The 22,563-nt window shown below is 34.6% G+C and overlaps 1 protein-coding gene across 1 annotated transcript; it reads left to right on the top strand.

The window, feature by feature from the left end:
* The first annotated feature begins 1,959 nt into the window (after positions 1–1,959).
* LOC124924016 (sucrose transport protein-like) lies at positions 1,960–4,213 on the top strand. Its single transcript, XM_047464048.1, has 4 exons — positions 1,960–3,325; positions 3,405–3,468; positions 3,545–3,588; positions 3,730–4,213. Exons 1-4 carry the CDS (start codon positions 2,024–2,026, stop codon positions 3,907–3,909), a joined length of 1,590 nt encoding a protein of 529 aa, XP_047320004.1. The 5' UTR covers positions 1,960–2,023; the 3' UTR covers positions 3,910–4,213.
* Positions 4,214–22,563: the final 18,350 nt, after the last annotated feature.

Below are 22,563 nucleotides of genomic sequence, written 5' to 3'. Positions count from 1 at the left end.
GATGTCATAATATTAATATATATATATTATTCTGAGAGCCCATTATATTTTTAATATGCTCATTTCTAAATAGTTTTTAAAGTTTGATTTGAGTTTTAAGGATAGATCGACATGCATTTATAAATATATGTTTAATTTTGTTATTTTTAATAATATCATATACTATATAAATCAATATTCAGATGAAATACTTCAACAAAAAAAATGTATCAAGGAAATTTATCGATGCATTTATGAATGAGGAAACATAGATAAATTAAATATCAATGAGCCAATAATTACACACATGAACTATATATTCCTTAAGAAAAAACCCTTAGTTCAAGTACTCTAGCTTGGAAACCTCTTACAGTTAGTGTTGGCTAATGATCAAGAAATCGAATAGACTAATCCATTTAGTCATTGTTGGTTTGAAGCAAACATATCATGAAATGTTTGGATCTGTCAAACAAATCAATAACATAACAACAAACAAATAGAGATGTTTTTCTTATTGTTATATGATTGTTCGAACACAATACCCATAAGCAAGGGCGAATCTAGAATTTTTTTTTTACTGGGCTAACTGAATATTATAGGTATTACACTAATACGAGTAATAAATGAAAATTTTAATCAAATCGTTTCACGAATACCTTATTAAAATAAAATAAATATACGAAATCTAATCAAAAATAAAAATACTCAATTTAAAAAAAATTTGTAAATTTAAAACTATATAGTTAAAGAAAAAATAGGTTTAAAAATGTGAAAAGTTAAATTAATTAAGTTTTAAATAAATAAAAACTCACTATTTATATATATAAAGAAAAAAATAAGAAAGTTTAATTAGTATAGTTTAATTAGGTGAGAATATAGAAAAACGAATAAAAATATAAAAATAATAACAAAAATATAAAATCACCTGACCTCTAGGATAATACTTAACTCCTAAAGCCAAGTGGGCTAACTATATTTGTATATTAAAAACATATATATATATATATATATATATATATATATATATATATATATATATATAAAAACTATATTAGAACTCTACCCTGGGCTAGAGCCCACCGGAGCCCGCTACGTGGTTCCGCCATTGCCCATAAGAAGTACAATATCGATCTTGCATGTGGCATGGTTTGGAAAGATGTGATGACTATGAGAAACATGAACAAAGTTAGTAAAGGTCTTCCTCATCAACCTAGAGGGTGTGTATATTGATCATTGAACAACCTTTGAGAGACTAATTGGAGAAGAATAGATGATCGGCAAGGATTTAGATCTGTTCTTGTCCGCACATGCCCCGCCCACTATTACTTTGAGATATACAATTAATTTGAAGTTGTTAAAACCTTAAATTGTTCCTTTTGATTTTTCTTTATTAGTAGGATCTACCAGTGTTTGTTTAATTTAGCTTATTCTTTGAATAAGTCGTGATTGTGATTTGTGAATAAGTTGGTACAATATTAACTCTGAAAGAATAAGTTGGATCAAACATAGGTTTTTTTCTTCTCTATTATTAGAGGGATTAGCAAAAACAAAACAAAAAAAACAACAAATAAGTTAATTATACAATTTAGGCAATAAAAAAGGTGAGGAATATCACTTTTTTCATGTCATAATTTTTCATTGATAAATCAAAATATAAAAGTTTCATCCACAAAATTATTTTGTTATGGTTGGCTATGGAAACTGAAAAAATAATATTCCAATATTCTTTCAATTTATTGGATATATTATATTAAACAAGTAATTCATTAAATAAATATAAGAACACCTTACAAACAGAAATCTAAAATTTGTAGAAATTATTTATAAAATGTAAAAGAGAGCAGTTATTTATATTCATTTTTACTATATGAGAATTGAGAGCAGTTAATAAAAAGGCCCCCATTTCCCCCAATACACAATAGAGAATGGATAAGATAGAAAAGCCGCCACCTTCCTCTATAAATTCCCCATTTCAATTCTCAATTTTCATTCCTCAACAAACAAACAAACCCAATTTCCATTACTGTACCTTCAACTCTCAACAATGGCCGCCGCCGCTGCCAACGGCAAAGTCCTCCACAAACCACCTTCCACCGCCGCCGCTCCGCCACCGCCCCTCCACCTAGAAGACCAGAAGCATCTCGGTTCATCTCCCTTGAAAAAAATCATCATAGTCGCCTCAATCGCCGCCGGAGTTCAATTCGGCTGGGCCCTCCAGCTTTCTCTCCTTACCCCATATGTCCAACTCCTCGGTATTCCCCACACTTGGGCTGCCTACATCTGGCTCTGCGGTCCAATCTCCGGTATGCTCGTCCAACCCTTAGTCGGATACTACAGTGATCGCTGCACTTCCCGTTTCGGCCGCCGCCGTCCGTTTATCGCCGTCGGAGCCTTCCTTGTCGCCATTGCCGTCTTCCTCATCGGCTTCGCCGCCGACATAGGTCACATAGCCGGAGACGAGTTAATCACTGGGAAAATCAAGCCGCGAGCCATCGCCGTGTTCGTAGTCGGATTCTGGATACTCGACGTCGCTAACAATACTCTCCAGGGACCCTGCCGTGCATTCCTGGCTGACTTATCGGGTGGAAGCGCGAGTAAGATGAGATCGGCAAACGCGTTTTTTTCTTTCTTCATGGCGGTCGGGAATATACTTGGGTTCGCCGCCGGTAGCTACGATGATCTCCACCGTGTGTTCCCTTTCACGGCGACGAAGGCTTGCGATCATTACTGTTCGAATCTGAAAAGCTGTTTCTTCTTATCAATCATGCTCTTGGCGGTTCTAACCGTACTGGCTCTAACCATCGTTCCCGAACCGGCGTGGTCCCCAACTGAAGACAGTGACGTGGGAAAGAACGATAATGAAGGAGGCACGTGTACTGTGCCGTTTTTCGGGGAATTATTGGGTGCTTTGAAGGAACTGCCTAGACCCATGTGGTTTCTCCTTCTGGTGACGTGTCTGAACTGGATTGCTTGGTTTCCTTTCCTTCTATTTGATACTGATTGGATGGGAAAGGAAGTGTACGGTGGTGAAGTTGGTGAGAGGGCTTACGCTAAGGGTGTGCACGCTGGCTCACTCGGTCTATTACTTAACTCGGTCGTTTTGGGTGTTATGTCTCTTGCGGTTGAGCCATTAGGTAGGATCCTTGGTAATGTAAAACGGCTTTGGGGTCTTGTTAATTTCTTACTTGCGGTTTGCCTCTCTATGACCGTCGTGGTTACCAAGAGGGCCGAGGCCTGGCGCCGTCTTGCCATCAGCAATGGCGTTAACATTTCACAGTCCACTCCTCCTGCCGGAATCAAGGGCGGCGCTCTTGCCCTCTTCGCCGTGCTTGGAATCCCACAAGCGGTATAGATTTTTTTATATATTACTCAAAAAAAATTAATAATAACAACCACATATTGATTTTAGAGTTTGGGTTTCACAGGTCACATTCAGTATCCCATTTGCTTTGGCCTCTATTTTCTCTAGCTCTGCTGGTGCAGGACAAGGTATGTTATAAATAATACATATCTTGGTTCCATTACAAATATATTAATGTATTTATTATTCATAATCAAATAACAGGTCTATCTTTGGGAGTGCTGAATCTGGCAATAGTCATTCCTCAGGTAAAACATGTTATTATTAGTATTATTATTAATGGTATGATTGACATGCAAAAATGATTAACTACGTATCTTCCTATGTCCATTTTGTGTGTATGATTGTTGGTGTTTATCCCTTGTGCATAACTCACAATTGAAAATCAGATGATTGTGTCGGTGACAAGCGGGCCATGGGACGCGCTATTTGGTGGTGGAAACTTGCCGGCATTTGTGGTGGGGGCAATAGCTGCGGCCGCTAGTGGTATCTTTGCTCTCACTTTGCTACCATCACTTCCGGCGGATAATCCGGCCAACAAGATGCCGACGATGGGTGGTTTTCATTAGGAGAGTTTAAGCCCGCCCTTCCTTTCCATATGGAAAAAGACCAAGTCTTTGACATGACCACAACATCAAAGGGGGAGGAAGGGAGAATTTGAGAAGTTGTTAATAAGAAGAACAAAAGTTAGTTGTCGTCATCTCTCGTGTATTAATTAGAAGAGAATTCGTCCAATGACTTGGATGTGAATTTGACTTTTGGACAATGAAGGTAAATGTATAAATGTAATACGTGTCTTAATAAGCTTATCAATGTTTGATGAGATGATTCAATGATCTTCTAGACCTACTAATAATAATGTTCCTCTTTTTACTACAGATTTCCCATTTGTTTTTTTTTTTACTTTCTAAAAGTTGGAAAGAAAAATAAAATTTATATTTAAGAAAAGATAGATATTTCATATATTGAATAAAAATAAATTAAATTTTCTTTTAGCACATGATCAAGCATTATTGTATAAGAGGAAAGAGGAAAAAATATTAGGTATATTACACTATGGTGGGAGTGACCATGGTGGGAGTGACCGTTATTGATAAACTAATATAAATATAATATTTGTTGTAAATTAAGAATATATATGAAATGATTTAGCTGAAAATTCTTGTTAGAGTTTTCCTCTCCCATCTCCATTGTATTCACTCTAGCCATTAGAGTTCTATATTCTTCTTTGGATTCTTCAATCCTCATCTCAATATAATTCTTTTATCGTTTTATGTTCAAAATTTAAACATAATTCTGCTACAAGGTATAACACTGGTATCAGAGCTCGTTCTTGACAAAATATTTTGTACTATAAGATTATTGTTGAAGCAGATTTGAATGTGAGTCATCTGCAACTTTCGGAAACGCAAATCTGGAAACTCCTCTGTAGTTGTTGTTTAGAAACAGTTCACAAGTGAAATCGGCAAGAGTTAGAGGAGATTACTGTATATCGAAATGAGAGACTTCACAAGAATCGTAATAGGAACACTTTAGAAGAAGAAGAAGTGCTCCAGAGAGGATGAAGATCATCGCAGAACTGTATATTCTTGTGGAGCGATCGCGAATTTGAGTTCACGACTTACACATGATTGCAATCACTTATATGATTGTGATCAACCTTTGTTAAACCTAGCGACCGTCAATGTTGTTCCTGTTTTCCGATTGTTACATAGATCAAAGTCGGTGCTCTTCTGAGGAGAGGGAAGAAGGTAGTTTGGAACTTGCGATTAGAGGCGTCGTCGTAACAATGCAAATCCCACCGAAACCCTAACTCTATAGTCACGAAACACCTTTAAATAAACGACAAAATTCCGACTTCCGTTTGTCAAACGGGAAGAAGACTTTGTAAATCAGGTTTGATTCCTGATTTAAATATTTGAGAGAGGCCGATAGGGAATCAAGTACCGCTTTCATGTTATTGCGTTTGATTGCTTAGCTTAAAGATATGGTTGATTTTTGTAATTGCGTGAATATAGGATTAACTGAGTAATTAAAGAGAGAAAATCTGACTGAGCAATTAAAAAGGGAAAAGAAGGTATCAGAAGTACCCGCTACTTACAATCCTTACCTGCCTTTTACCATCCTTATTGCTTCCTTATGTTACTTACCATCCTTACCTGCCTTTTACCATCCTTATTGCTTCCTTCTGCTACTTACCATCTTTACCTGCCTTAATGCTGTACTTTTTCCTTAATGTTGTTGTAGCTTTAATTAATATTTGTTACTTTTAAGAAAAAAGATCAAGTTGAAATTAGGGTGTGGTTGATTTGAAAATAATTTTCCTCAAATTCTTTGCAAAAAATGTTAAAAATATTGAAGACTGGATTTATGTGGCTGAAAGATTTTTCGGGTTAATGATACGCTTGAAGAAGACAAGGTGCATTTTGCAACAACTCACATGAGTGAAAAGGAACTACGATGGCTTAGGAAACATGTGGTAATGAAAACTCTCAGCAAAGAATTGACGTGGATAGAGCTGAAACAATTATTGCGACGTGAGTTTGGGTCATGTGCAAGGGACGATCCCCAACATATACAAAAGAAAGTGCAGCCAGAACCGTGGGAGTAAATTGCGGAACAATGTCAACAAATAACCGAATTATTAAAATCATGGAAGATCGCTGACGAAATGAAAAAGAAGAAACAAAAGACTAATGAAGAAATAACAAGGCAAAAGTGGAAAAATGATCGTCAAAAACTGATCTTCGAATCCAATGAGTTATTGGAAGATTACGATCAACATGTGGGACAATCAACACCTTCCCTATTGATACAGTTGGCTCCAAACAAAGATGAAACCCCTTTTGATGACAATTGTTCTAAAGTGGAAGATGTGCCTCCTCTCGACGACTTTTATTATGAAAAAGAAATGAAGACTCCACATACTAATGATACAAAACACGACAATCTCAATCTTGATGAAGAAATTTATGACAATTCATGTTCTTCATTTATTCATATACAAAGTCTCTCTAGTGTACGATGACCGAAAGAAGATGAAAGCAAACCTACGTTGAAAAGGATGATCATTATCGGGGTGACTTGGGAGAAGCTGAAATTGAAGGACTCTTTGAAGATGTTTTGGGCCTTGAAGATAGAATGTTGACTTTTGATCCCATTTCTCAAGCATACTTAGCACCAAGTTCTAATTGCGTCCAGTTTTTGTGGTTCGAGAAACCAAAATAAGTTGGGTGTTTCTTTCAGAAAATTTTATGGCATAAAACATGGATGAGATGTAAGTACTTATTATGGTTTGAAGAACCACCTGATGTAGAGTTTTGTAACTGTTCTTATGGGCTACAATTGATAAATCTGGTGGGACAGTTCCTATGGTTTGAGGAACCACCCGATAGCCTAAAGAAGCAATTTTGGCTATTCATTTGGTTCGAAGAGTCACCAGATACTTTAGAGTTTCAACAGCACCTTCGACTATTGTCGTTTGCGGACGAACAAAGTGAAGGAGAGGGTAATGATACAAGAGGAAAGAATATTAGGTCTATCACACTATGGTGGGAGTGACAGTTATTGATAGACTAATATAAATATAATATTGGTTGTTAAGAATATATATGAAATGATTTAGTTAAAAATTCTTGTTAGAGTTTCTCTCTCTCATCTCCATTGTATTCACCCTAACAGTTAGGGTTCTATATCCTTCCTTAGATTCTTCAATCCTCATCTCAATATAATTCTTTTATCGTTTTATGTTCAAGATTTATACCTAATTCTACTACAAGGTATAACACATTACTTCGTTTCACAACTTTGAAATCAACATTGGAAATGAAATCTAATTCAAATTATTGTGTTTAAGACTATTTAATATTAAGATTTAGATTTAGAATTAGTATTCCAATGGAATTGGATCTAAATTCTAACTTAGATGCACCTTCATCACCTTAACATAAGATTCCACAACCATTTCACATCAATTTAAAAATTGTCCATTTATATTAGAAATTATAAAAAACATCAAGCTAACGACAAAGCGTAACAATAAAAAAAACAAAAAAATATAATACAACCACGTTGCTTAATAGATTATTATTACATTATGGTGACTCAAATGAGTTTTGATCAGGCCCGGACATAGGCTCGCGGTGCAATATAATAAAATCATTATTGTTTGATATTGGGCTCACTAAACTCAATTATGTGACCTATAAATACATGGTCTTAGTTAGAGTTTTAAACACACATAATATTTGCAATTATTTCTCTCTCTCTCTAAATTGTAATATTCTATTTTATCCATAGTGAAAAGTTTTCTCCTATGCTAGTGGTTTTTTTCTATCTTGGAATTTCATGTAAATCTTATGTTATTTACGTATTTTCTTTATCTTAATTAGTCTCAAATGCATATATTGTTTTTCAACAACTGGTATCAGAGCTTTGAATTTTTTTTTATTCTAAGACTATATATGTTTTCGGAGATGACGAGAATGAAGTACGATATCCGTTGTTGAATCGCAACACTAGATTTTCTTTATAGTAGATAAAGATGCGAGGTCTACTCATTTGGATGGATTTGGACAAAACTCTATTAAGGTTTGATAAGATGTCTAGTTCGTGGAAAGTAGAAGAGAATAAGATGAAGGATCTTAAGACTATGTCTCATATACATTTACATCTGTCGAATAATATTCTACATGATCATCTGATGGAGACGAGTGGTGTTGGGTTATGGTTGAAGCTAGAACAACTATGCATGATAAAAATCATACTAGTAAGCTGCATTTGAAGCAACGATTATAATTCCATCATATGTTAGAAGGTATAAGGAAATTGTTGCTGATTTGGAAGCCTTAGAATTCAAGTATAATGATGACGATTTAGCTTTAATTCTATTATATATTCATTGTCCCAGTCGTAAATCACGTTTCATGATACTATTTTATTTAGCCGTGATGTTGTCACAACGAAAGGTGTTTATGATGCATTATTTTTAAGAAAAGATGAAACATCTTGTTAGTCATTCTGATGGTCCGACAGATGGTCATATTGCTCGAGGAAGAACTCAATAAAGGGGTTAAAAAATTAATCAAAATGATAGATTAAAGTCACGAAAACTTTGGAAGACATGCAATTACTGCAAAAAAAAAGGAGGCCACATAAAATTTGAGTGTTGAAAACTACAAAATAAAGGTAAAAAATAAGGAAATAATTCGACTAAAAAGTAGCCTGGAAATTTCGGTGAATCTAGTATTGTTGAAGTTGAAGACATTGAACTTCTCATGACTTTTATTTGCGACGCGAGATCGCAAGATGAATGTATACTCGATTTTGGATGTACGTATCATATGTGTCCCAATAGGGACTGATTTTCAATATATGATACATTTTTCAAAGGTGTTATATTAATGGAAAACCCTTCATACTGTAAGGTCATGGGTTTAAAATAAATAATAATCAAAATGTTTGATAGAGCTACTCTAACACTTGGTGATGTAAGACATTTTCCTGGTTTGAATAGAAATATAAGTTCTCTTAGTACTTTCAATTTAAAAGGGTACAAAATAATTGATGAAGGTGGAGTAATGAAGATTAGTAAAGGTGTTCTTGTCATGATGAAGGGTGAAAGAAAATATAACATGTTATATGTCTTGAAAGACTCTACCGTTTTATGTAGGGGTGTTCATCGGTTCGGTTTCGGGTTATTCGAATTCCTTAATTCGGTTTCTTCGAATTTTTTATTTTTTTTCGTCAATTCGAAAACCAAACCGAATTCGAATAAATTTTAATTAAACCGAACCGAATTCGAATTTTATATTCGGTTTGAATTTCGAATAATTCGAATTCAAACCGAATTCAATTTTCTTTAATTTTAAACTCAAAATAAAATGTACCAACCAAGAATTGAACCCGGGGTCTATACCATGGTATGGTACTATTCTACCACTAGACCACTAGTGTTTTTGTTTCATTTTTTTCTTTTATTATAAATCTTAATTCAAAATATTCTAGTTTGATTATTTTAAGCATATTCTTAAGTTAAGTTTGGAAGAATAAATAATAAAAAATGAATTCGGTTTTCGGTTTGGTTTTCGAGTTGAATCCCAAACTCGAAAACCAATTCGAAAACCGTATTTGAATTCGAATTGGTTTGAAATTCGATTCGAAAACCGAAAATGAAATTCGAATTCGGTTTATTCGAATTCGGTGAATTCGAATTCGGTGAATTCGAATTCGGTCGGATATTCGGTTCAGACCAAATATTGAACACCCCTAGTTTTATGCGATGTTAATGTCTCCACGTCTTCATTAGATGTTGTCACAAAGTTGAGGCACGTGCAATTTGGTCATATGAGTGAAAATTACACGACTAAGTTAAGCAAACGAATACTTCTTGATGGACAATGTATTAACAAGACAAAGTTTTGTTAGCATTGTATCCTCGACAAACATTAAAGAGTCAAATTCTCTAAAGGCATCCACAATACTGAAGAAACACTTGATTATATTTACTCTGATCTCTAGGCACCGTTTATAGTGCTTTATATGGTAGATGTTTATTATATGCTAACGATTATCGATGATTTCTCTAGAAAAATTTGGTTTTTTTCTTGAATCAAAAGAGTGAGGTGTTCTCTAATTTTAAGGAGTGACAAATTATGATTGATAAACAGATAAGGAAACCAATAAAATTGTTGTGTACTGATAATGGTTTGAAGTTATGTTCTGAAGGAATCTTAAGGCACCACACTATGTTTAAGAATCCACAATAGAATGGTATAGTAGAGAAGATTAATAAAACTTTGATGGAGAATGTGTGTTGTATGCTCCTTAATATTGATTTATCAAAAGTCTTTTTGGGCTGAAACTGCAACTTAAGCATGTTTTTCCATTAACCATATCCGTCGATTACAATTAATAATTAAACAGAATCATCAAGAATTATGGTATGGTATTCCTTCTAATTATTCTGACTTGAGAATTTTTGGTTGTTCTGTGCATGCTCATGTTGATAAAAGAAAATTGGAGGCTCAATATTGAAGTGTATTTTCATTAGTTATAAATCATGTGTAAAGGGGGTACAAGTTATGATGTCCAGAAACTAAAATGTAATAATCAGTCGAGATGTTATTTTCGATAAAACATCTATGTTAAATGATACATCCTCTATATTTTCTTGCAATAAAATTCAGTAAGAATCTAACACCTCTAGTGATAAGGTTCAAAAAAACTTTAGCACTTTTCATAAATAAGACTCAACAAGAATCTAGTACACATGTGGAGTTTGAGAGAAGATCAAAATATGAACCTGCAACACTATAAGTACATTAGAGTTGTCTGAAACTTCTTCACTACCTACATCACCACAATATTCTATTGCTACTCATAGGCATAAATGTGATATTATACCTCCTCGAAAACTCGCTGAAACCGATTTGGTTAATCATGCATTGAGTGCTACAAAAGATATTGATTAATATGAATAACCTTCTTCATATTCTAATGTAGTCATTTGTGATGACTTTGACAAGTGGTTGAATTCTATGCAAGAAGAGATGGAATATCTTCATAAGAATGGTACATAAAACCTCGTAAAATTATCTGTGGGAAAGAAGGTTATTTGTTATAAGTGGGTGTATAAAAGAAAGAAAGGCACACATGGATTTGAAGATGCAAGGTTTAAAGTGAGACTGGTTGTGAAATGTTATAGTTAAATTTTGGGGATTGATTTTACTAACGTGTTTTCTCTGGTTGTCAATCATACTTCGATTCTAGCATTACATGGCATCATGGCGATGCATAATTTGGAGCTTGAGCAGCTAGATGTGAAGACTGTGTTTCTACATTGGGATCTAGATAAGGACATCTATATGCATCAACCTGAGGGATTTACACTCTTATAAGAAGACTATGTATGTTATTTGAAAATTCCCTCTATGGTTTAAAATAATCACCATGGTTGTGGTATAAAATATTTGATTATTTAATGATTACTCATGACTATAAAATAAGTGATTTTGATAGTTGTGTCTATTTTTAAATTGGTAACGATGACTCGTTTGTTAATCTCCTCCTATATGTTGATGAAATGTTGATAACTTGACGTATGATATGAAGAATTTAGGATCTGTAAAAAAATACTCGTAATTGAGATATCTAGAGATAGAGCATCTAGAAAATTATACTTAATTTAGAAAGGGTATATTGAGAAAGTCGTTCGGCGATTCAATATGAATAATGCTGGTCTTGTGAGGTCCCATTAACAACTCAATTTAAACTCTCTTTTGTTATGTCACCTAAGTCTAATGTGGATATCGAGTATATGTCATACGTTCAATTTCCAGTGTAGTTAGATCACTTATGTATATAATGATTTGTATTCGATTAGATTTGACATATTCAGTAAGTGCATTTATCATATATTTAGCACATTCATGTAAAGATCATTGGAGAGCAGTTCAATGGATCTTATGTTATTTGAAAGGTTCAATGGATGTTCACCTATAGTTTGAGAGGACTAGAGATGGAGTTGTTATGTTGACGTTTTTGACCAAAGAAAGTCGTTTACATGTTTTGTTTTATGTATTGGCGGTTGTGCAATTAGTTGAAAAGTTATTCTATATTCGCGTTGTCTACTACAAAGACAAATTAAATGGTTATTACAGAAATTTGTACAGAAGTTATTTGGCTGAAAGACTTATTCGGAAAACTCAAGAAGGATTTACAGATGACGATAATCTTTTGTGATATTCAAAGTGTTATTTTTATACAAAAGATCACATATGTTTTATGAGAAAACTAAGCACATTGATGTAGGGGTGTTCAATATTTGGTCTGAACCGAATATCCGACCGAATTCGAATATACCGAATTCGAATTTCATTTTCGGTTTTCGAATCGAATTTCAAACCAATTCGAATTCAAATACGGTTTTCGAATTGGTTTTCGAGTTTGGGTTTCAACTCGAAAATCAAACCGAAAACCGAATTCATTTTTTTATTATTTATTCTTCCAAACTTAACTTAAAAATAAGTTCAAAATAATCAAAGTAGAATATATTTTGAATTAAAATTTATAATAAAAAAAATTAAAACAAAAACACTAGTGGTCTAGTGGTAGAATAGTACCCTACCATGGTATAGACCCCCGGGTTCAATTCTTGGTTGGTACATTTTATTTTGAGTTTAAAATAAAAGAAAATTGAATTCGGTTTGAATTCGAATTATTCGAAGTTCAAACCGAATATAAAATTTGAATTCGGTTCGGTTTAATTAGAATTTATTCGAATTCGGTTCGGTTTTCGAATTGACAAAAAAAAACAAAAAAATCGAAGAAACCGAATTGAGGAACTCGAATAACCCGAAACCGAACCGATGAACACCCCTACATTGATGTACAATATCATTTTGTATGTGATGTTATTGCTCGTGGTGATATTGACGTGAGCAATATTAGTATTGTTGATAATCTTGCTAATATAATGACGAAGGCGCTCCCCCATTTATAAGTTTTAACATTGTTCGAACTTAGTTGTTCTTGGTTGCTGAGTTAGCCCACTCGGGCTTTTAAAAGAGGTTTAGACTATTATGGTTGTCTATAGAAGATTAAAATTTTCTTTTTGACATAGTAGATCATATCAATGTGGAAACTGTTAAGAATGGTTTCCCAACAACATTAACCCGGACCAAAGTCTCTACATCTTTGGTTTGGACCTACATCTATCTTCTTTTCCTCGTTCATTTCAATTTGATTAATTAATTATGTCATAAATCAAATAAAAAATAAATTTATATACAAAGAAACTAATTAAATCATATATTGATAGTCTTAGTATTTTTAATTAAACTCCTAAACTAAATATTATAATGCAACTTAAACTTGTACTTTTAAAATTAAGAGTTTATTTTTGGGTCGATATATACACGTTTAGATAACTTATTCATGTATAAGGATATAATCTTAAGCAAATTATTCATTTAGAAAAACTATATATATAGAGAGATTATAAATAATGACATTTAGCTTAGAAGTTTATTTGTAAATTAATTTTTTTTTTTTTAAATTGTTTTATATAACTAGGTAGACATTAAGGAAGAGCCTCAATATTACAAAGAATTAATATTAAATTAAAAAGCACTTCAGAGATCTTTTTAAATAAGACTAGAACAAAACAAAATTAATTTGTTTTGATTTTGATTTTTTTTTTTTTTTTTTTTTTTTTTTAAATTAGACCTTTGTTAGAAACGTCATCTCTCATGAGAGATACATGATAGCATTTTTTTTTTTTCAAAAGCCATATAATAACATCAACAATAATAATAATTTCTTAAATAATTCTTAATATACTCCACCTTTTATTTATATCTTGATTGTTGGTTTCTTTGCCTAGAATATTCTTTTTTGGTGTTTGTCCCACATAGGAAGTGAGTAAGAAAAATGTCTTGACCTGGCCCTATAAATAAAGGCCTTGTGTGTTAGTTTTTTCTTGCACTATCAGTATCTGTAATTCGTGTTAACGATTATAGTGGAATATTTTCAGTGGCTCTGCCCGTGGATTAGTCAGCACTTTTGCTGGATACCACGTTAAATCGGGTGTCGCTTTCATTCTGTCTTTTATTATTATTATCATTGTTCTCGCATCAGTTATAACAAACTGGTATCAGAGCTTGGTTGTTCAGATCTGCTCAGGCAAGAACGATGGTTGGAAGTAAAAGTTTGAAAGCCGACAAGTTTACTGGGAGGAATAGCTTCAGTCTGTGGCAGATCAAGGTTCGGGCATTGTTGAAACAACACGGCCTATGGGCTCCCTTGATGAAGCCTGCACCTGTCCCACCACCTGCTGATATGGAGTCTTTGGAAGAGAAGGCACACTCGACATTGCTCTTGGCTCTGGCAGACGATATCATTACTGAGGTGGCTGAGGAGGAAACCGCTGCTGGTTTGTGGTCTAAGCTGGAGACTTTATACATGAAGAAGAGCTTAACCAACAAGTTGCTTTTGAAGCAACGTCTGTTCAGTCTGCGTATGCAGGAAGGTACACCTCTTAGAGACCATCTAGATCAATTAAATGCAATATTATTAGATCTGCGTAATATTGATATTAAGATAGATGATGAGGATGCTGCCTTGATTCTGTTAGTTTCTTTACCAATATCATATGAAAACTTTAGGGAGTCTTTCATTAGTGGTAAAGATTCATTGGCTCTAGAAGAAGTTAGATCTGCCCTTCACAGTAGAGAATTGCGACATAGCTGTAATGGCACTGTTTCGGATAGTCAGGCTGTTGGGCTAGTAGAAAACAACCATCAGGGATATGGTAAACCGGGGAAAAAGAAGTTCCCCAAAAAACCAGTCAGTAGGGGTCCAAAACTAACAAATGTGTGCAATTACTGTAAGGAGAAGGGACATTGGAAGAATGAATGTCCAAAAAAGAGACAAAGAAAACATGAGAAGGCACCAGGTACTGTTGCAGTTGCTGAAGATGGTACAAACTCCGAAGAGGATATTGCCTTAGTTGCTGATGGTAGCACACATTACACTGATGTGTGGGTTCTGGATTCTGGAGCATCTTACCATATTTGTCCTAGGAGAGAATGGTTTTCAACCTATGAGCAGGTGGATGGTGGAAATATTTCTATGGCCAATAGCTCTACCTGCAAGGTGGTTGGGATGGGCTCGATCAAGATTAGGACTCATGATGGAAAATTCTGTACACTGAACGAAGTTACACATGTTCCACACATGACGAAGAATCTCATATCTCTAAGTCTTTTGGACAAGAATGGGTTTAGTTTCAAAGGTGAAAGTGGAGCTTTACATGTTTACAATGGTTCAGGTGTGATTCTGAAAGGTGTGAAGCGGGGCACTTTGTATCTTCTACAAGGTACTACGCTATATGATTCTGCTGCTGTTGCTTCCTTCGAGATTGACCAAGGAGCATGACGAAGTTGTGGCACATGAGGCTTGGGCATATGAGTGAGAGGGGGATGCAAATTTTGGCTAAAGATGATCTTCTGTGTGGGCATAAGATAAAGGATCTTGGGTTTTGTGAACATTGTGTTTTTGGGAAACTACATCGCAGCAAGTTCCCCAAAGCGATTCATAGAACAAAAGGCACACTTGATTACATCCACTCTGATTGTTGGGGGCCGTCACGTGTAGAGTTTTTGGGGGGTCACAGGTATTTTCTGTCGTTGATTGATGATTATTCAAGGATGACCTGGATATTCATAATGAAGCATAAGAGTGATGCTTTCAAGAACTTCAAGCAGTGGAAGGCATTAGTGGAGAATCAAACTGGGAAGAAGGTCAAGAGGTTGCGAACTGATAATGGTTTGGAATTCTGTTGGTCTGAGTTTAATGAGTTTTGCAAGACTGAGGGGATTGCCAGACATCATACGGTTAGGAATACACCTCAGCAGAATGGTGTAGCAGAACGTATGAATCAGACACTACTGGAGAGAGCTCGGTGTATGCTCTCAAATGCTGGGTTAACAAGAATGTTTTGGGCTGAAGCAGTTAACACAGCATGCTATCTGATTAATCGTGGACCTCACACAGGTATAAATCTGAAAACTCCTTATGAACTGTGGTCTGGGAAGCTTGTTGATTACTCTAATTTGAGAACTTTTGGTTGCACGGTCTACTATCATGTCAATGAGGGGAAGTTGGAGCCAAGAGCAAAGAAGGGAGTATTTGTAGGCTATGGGGATGGTGTGAAAGGATATAGGATCTGGTCCCCTTCTGAGAGGAGGGTTATTCTGAGTAGGAATGTTGTCTTTGATGAAAATTCCATGGTTAACCCAACTGTGAAGTTCACCATTCCGGTAGATTGTGGTGTCAAGAAACAGGTGGAGCAGGAAAAGACTGAGGCTAGTTGTGAAGCAGATGAGAGTTTTTCTCAACCACTTTCAGAGGCAGATTTTCCAGTTGCTCCATCATCATCTGTAGAACATCATAATCCAGCTCTTAATCGCCCTAGAAGAGCTAATTTTGGAGTACCTCCTATAATGTATGGCTATGAGGACATGGTTGCCTATGCTTTACAGGTTGCAGAGGAAGTGGATCCTCATGAGCCATCCACCTACAAGAAGGAAGCTGTTACAGGTACTGAGTCTGTCCAATGGCTTGCTGCCATGGGAGATGAGATGGCGTCACTTCAAAAGAATTAGACTTGGGAATTAGCTAGAAGACCACCAGAGAGAAAGGTTGTCACTTGTAAATGGTTGTTCAAGAAGAAGGAAGGGTTGTCACCAGCTGAGGGGGTCAAGTATAAAGCTAGGTTAGTTGCTAGAGGGTTCAGTCAGAAAGAGGGAGTGGACTATAATGAGATATTCTCACCAGTAGTCAGACATACTTCCATCAGGGTGCTACTTGCTATAGTTGCACATCAGGACCTGGAACTCGAACAGCTAGACGTGAAGACAGCTTTCTTACATGGAGAGTTGGAAGAAGAGATATACATGACTCAGCCAGATGGTTTTCAGGAACCTGGAAAAGAGGACTATGTTTGCAAGTTGAAGAAGTCCTTATATGGATTGAAACAGTCTCCGAGGCAGTGGTATAAGCGGTTCGATAGCTACATGTTTGAGATTGGCTATTCAAGGAGTCCGTATGACAATTGTGTCTACTACAACAAGCTCAAAGATGGTTCATTCATCTATTTGGTATTGTATGTAGATGATATGTTGCTAGCTGCTGAGAAAAAGTCTGACATTCAAAAGTTGAAGGGGCTACTCAATATAGAATTCGAAATGAAGGATTTGGGTGCTGCTAAGAAAATTTTGGGAATGGAGATCTACAGAGATAGAAGTCATAAGAAGCTATTCTTGTCACAGAAGGGATATATTCAGAAAGTTCTATCGAGATTTGGAATGGCTACTGCTAAGCCCATTGATACTCCTAGTGCTTTAAATGCACATTTGTCTGTAGCATTTGCACCTAAATCATCTCAGGAGAAGGAATACATGTCACATGTTCCTTATGCTAGTGCAGTGGGAAGCTTGATGTATGCTATGGTCTGCACTAGACCGGATCTTGCACATGTTGTTAGTGTTGTCAGTAGGTTCATGGGAGACCCTGGTAAGGAACACTGGCAAGCAGTGAAGAGGATTTTCCGCTATCTCAGGGGTACATCTGATATTGGTCTCAGTTATGGTGGTGATAGTCAGTGTCTAGTATCTGGTTACTCAGATTCTGACTATGCTGGAGATGTAGACAGTAGAAGATCAATGACTGGTTATGTATTCACGCTTGGTGGTTCTGTTGTGAGTTGGAAGGCTACTCTGCAGCCGACAGTAACTTTGTCTACTACAGAGGCAGAATATATGGCTTTGACAGAAGCTGCTAAGGAGGGAATCTGGTTGAAAGGATTGGTTAGTAACTTGGGTCTACACCACGATCAGGCTTTAGTGTACTGCGACAGTTTGAGTGCAATATGCTTAACCAAGGATCAAGTTCACCATGAGAGAACAAAACACATTGATGTGAGGTACCATTTTCTGAGAAGTGAGAAGAGGATCAAGGTAAACAAAGTGGGTACTGCAGACAATCCAGCTGATATGTTTACCAAGCCGGTTCTGCAGAGCAAGTTTCAACACTGTTTGAACTTGCTCAATGTTAGAAGCTGTTGATTGCCCTTGAAGGGGCAAGGCCTGAGGCAGAGCAGGTCACATCTGGGCATTCGGTGTAATGCATCTGTTTTTTATCTGGGCATTCAGTGTAATGCATCTGGCACATCTGGTACTTAATGTACATCTGGTGCATCTGGCTATCTGGGAAATATTCAAGTCAAGGTGGAGATTTGTTGGTTTCTTTGCCTAGAATATTCTTTTTTGGTGTTTGTCCCACATAGGAAGTGAGTAAGAAAAATGTCTTGACCTGGCCCTATAAATAAAGGCCTTGTGTGTTAGTTTTTTCTTGCACTATCAGTATCTGTAATTCGTGTTAACGATTATAGTGGAATATTTTCAGTGGCTCTGCCCGTGGATTAGTCAGCACTTTTGCTGGATACCACGTTAAATCGGGTGTCGCTTTCATTCCGTCTTTTATTATTATTATTATTATCATTGTTCTCGCATCAGTTATAACATTGATCATGTGCAACGATGTAGAACGTATACAAATAAATAATTAGTAATGAAATTAAATACAGTGCGGAAAGTAAACATGACTAAGTATCGCAATTTGAAACCGCCCCGTCAAAATCGAACCAAATTGTCCTGTTTGGTACGATTTTTCTCCGAAACCGAACGGAGATGGGGCGGGAATGATATTTGTGTCCCCCGCCCCGATTTCACCCCGATTCTGCCCCGAACAACATAAACATAATTAAATATATTAAATTGCCAATATATTTATTTATTCACTATATTTTATAAGAATAGTAAGGTTATTTTTATATAATAGTATAAAATTTTAATATATTATAATCTATATTATATTAAAAAATTCGTTTATATAATTTTATTATATAAATTTTATTTTATTTTTAAAAAAAATATTTATTAATGGTGTCCCGCGGGATTCCCCGAAAACCGAAAAAAATCAAACGGGGCAGAGATGGTATTAGAAAAATCCCCAAAATTAAAACGGGACGGGGATGGTAAATGCATTCCCCGCTCCGAACCGCTTCATTGTCATCCCTAAACATGACTACATGAATCAAAATGAATGTATTGAAGATAATATATTATATATTTAAATTTTCTAAATCTCTTAATAATTATAATCATTTTCAGAAAATTATTATATCTCTACAAGTATGGAATAATATCTATTTCCTATATTTCTAGGAAAATAAAATTATTTAATAAAATATTATAATAATCTTGACAATTACTATATATTTAAATATCCTTAATCTTTTAATAACTATAATCCTTTTCAAAATTATTATTTATATATCATTGTATATATAATTATCAAATAATATTTTATTAATTAATTTTATTTTCTTATACTAAGGAAAATAGAATGAATTATAAAAATATTGCCATAATCTCAACAAAGGCTTTAAATATTCCAATCTCTTAATAATTATAATTCTTTTCAAACAAATTTATTATATATATCTTATGTATAACTATGAAATAATTATATTTTAAGATATCTTTTGCATCATATATATTTGATGTATAACAAATTTGGGAGTTAATCTGCGTTTAGTAAAAACAAATTGTTTAAAAATTATTAAATGTGAAAAGGGGGAATTTGGGAAAGAAAATTATAAAAAGGTAGGAAAGAAAAAAAAATTGTTATTTTTTCAACGAATCAGAGTACACGTTATTTCCTCTCAAATTTTCTCTTTCAAATTCACTCTCATAATCATTTCTCTTTTTAAATATTAATTTAGTTAAAATAATATTCTGAAATATATTTTAATTATATATAATAACAAATTTTATAACATTTGTTTGAACTCAATTTCACTCAAGTTAAGTTAAACAGTAGTAAAAAAGTTTCACAGGTAAAAAAAGGACCTTTACCGACGGTTTTTCCCGAAGGTTTTGTAAACCTCTCCTAAATACTCCCGAGAGGAACAAATCCTTCGGGATTAAAAATAGATTCCGAGTGGGGTGTAAAACCTAACGGTTTATTCATTATTACCGAAAGTTCTACAAAGAACTTTCGGTTTTTACCTTCCCAAAAAACCCAAAAAAATTCTAAGTGTTGGATGTGGGTTAATTGCGAAGGTTTTTGTAAAAACCTTCGGTTTTGAAATCCCTTGGTTTTTTAATTACGAAGGTTATTCTAAGAACCTTCGGGTTTGCCTTTTTTGAAAATTTTATTTCCGAAAGTTTTACAAAGAACCTTCGGTTTTGCTCATTAAAAAATAATTCTAAATTTGGTATTGTGTTTTTCCGAAGGGTCTTTAATAAACCCTCGGTTTTGACTAATATCAAAACCGAAAGTTTTATGAAAACCTTCGGCATCAACCTCTATAAATACAAACCCTAACCCTTCTCTTTTTCATTCACTCATCTCTCCTTTCTCTCTCTTCCGCCGCCGCCGCCTGCCTCCTCCAAACCGGTTCTTCTCCTCTCTCGTTCAGGTAATTTGTTTCATTTGGTTTTTTTTTGTTTTGTTTATTATAAGATTTAGATTTCTTAAGTTTATATATATATTATAGATCTAGATTTATGCTAGTTTACGAAATAATTGTTTGATTAATATATATATACATATATCTGAAATGCATTTAGGATATGAGTGATCATGATTCGATATGGAAGAGACTTCGGCGTACACCGGAGAAATTGCATCCGTGTTACCATAATCTGATAGCACAATCAGAAATTGCTGCACGTGAGGAAGAGGTAATAAAGATGACGCTGGAAATGGAACAAATCCGATTAAGGGATGCGGAAAGAGGTCGTTTGCTCAGTGAAATGAAAGCGGACCGGGCCGAAATGTCTCAGAGATTAGAGAATCTCGAACAGGAACTTGTATTGTTGAGGAGTCGACTGAATCAACCACCCCCTCCTTCCACCCCATCTAATAATTAATTTCTAGATTTATTATGGGTTTATTAGTTTTTCGTACGAACGATGACAATTAATATTTTTATGCGTTATGTTTTAATATTTATGAATTATTGTTATTATGTTTGGTTTGGTTTGGTTTGGTTTAATATGATGTTAAATAATTATGTTTTTGGTGACTTATCACCTTTTTTTTAAAAAAAAACCGCATCGCCGAAATCGAAGGTTTATTTGAAAACCTTCGGTTTTGACCTATTTTTTTAAAAGGTAAAAACCGAAGGTTTTCAAATAAACCTTCGGTTTTGACCCCTGTTTAAAAAAATCAATTTTTTTCTAAGTATGGGGAAGGGTAAAAATCGAAGGTTTTCAAATAAACCTTCGGTTTTGACCCCTGTTTGAAAAAATCTAATTTTTTTCTAAATATGGGGAAGGGTAAAAACCGAAGGTTTTCAAATAAACCTTCGGTTTTGACCCCTGTTCAAAAAAATCTAATTTTTTTCTAAGTATGGGGAAGGGTAAAAACGGAAGGTTTTCAAATAAACCTTCGGTTTTGACCCCTGTTTGAAAAAATCTAATTTTTTTCTAAGTATGGGGAAGGGTAAAAACCGAAGGTTTTCAAATAAACCTTCGGTTTTGACCCCTGTTTGAAAAAATCAATTTTTTTTCTAAGTCTGGGGAAGGGTATAAACCGAATGTTTTCAAATAAACCTTCGGTTTTGACCCCTGTTTGAAAAAATCTAATTTTTTTCTAAGTATGGGGAAGGGTAAAAACCGAAGGTTTTCAAATAAACCTTCGGTTTTGACCCCTGTTTAAAAAAATCAAATTTTTTTCTAAGTATGGGGAAGGGTAAAAATCGAAGGTTTTCAAATAAACCTTCGGTTTTGACCCCTGTTTGAAAAAATCTAATTTTTTTCTAAATATGGGGAAGGGTAAAAACCGAAGGTTTTCAAATAAACCTTCGGTTTTGACCCCTGTTCAAAAAAATCTAATTTTTTTCTAAGTATGGGGAAGGGTAAAAACGGAAGGTTTTCAAATAAACCTTCGGTTTTGACCCCTGTTTGAAAAAATCTAATTTTTTTCTAAGTATGGGGAAGGGTAAAAACTGAAGGTTTTCAAATAAACCTTCGGTTTTGACCCCTGTTTGAAAAAATCAATTTTTTTTCTAAGTCTGGGGAAGGGTATAAACCGAAGGTTTTCAAATAAACCTTCGGTTTTGACCCTTGTTTGAAAAAATCTAATTTTTTTCTAAGTATGGGGAAGGGTAAAAACCGAAGGTTTTCAAATAAACCTTCGGTTTTGACCCCTGTTTGAAAAAATCTAATTTTTTTCTAAGTATGGGGAAGGGTAAAACCGAAGGTTTTCAAATAAACCTTCGGTTTTGACCCCTGTTTGAAAAAATCTATTTTTTTTCTAAGTATGGGGAAGGGTAAAAACCGAAGGTTTTCAAATAAACCTTCGGTTTTGACCTCTGTTAGAAAAAATCTAATTTTTTTCTAAGTATGGGGAAGGGTAAAAACCAAAGGTTTTCAAATAAACCTTCGGTTTTGACCCCTGTTTGAAAAAATCTAATTTTTTTCTAAGTATGGGGAAGGGTAAAAACCGAAGGTTTTCAAATAAACCTTCGGTTTTGACCCTTGTTTGAAAAAATCTAATTTTTTTCTAAGTATGGGGAAGGGTAAAAACCGAAGGTTTATTTGAAAAACCTTCGGTTTTTACCCCTGTTTTAAAAAAAAATCTAAAAAATT

The sequence above is a fragment of the Impatiens glandulifera genome, chromosome 2 (genome assembly GCF_907164915.1).
Source record: "Impatiens glandulifera chromosome 2, dImpGla2.1, whole genome shotgun sequence".
Classification (NCBI taxonomy): Eukaryota; Viridiplantae; Streptophyta; class Magnoliopsida; order Ericales; family Balsaminaceae; genus Impatiens; species Impatiens glandulifera.
The sequence above is the reverse complement of the archived record's forward strand: the minus strand, read 5'-3'. Positions and strand labels throughout refer to the sequence as shown.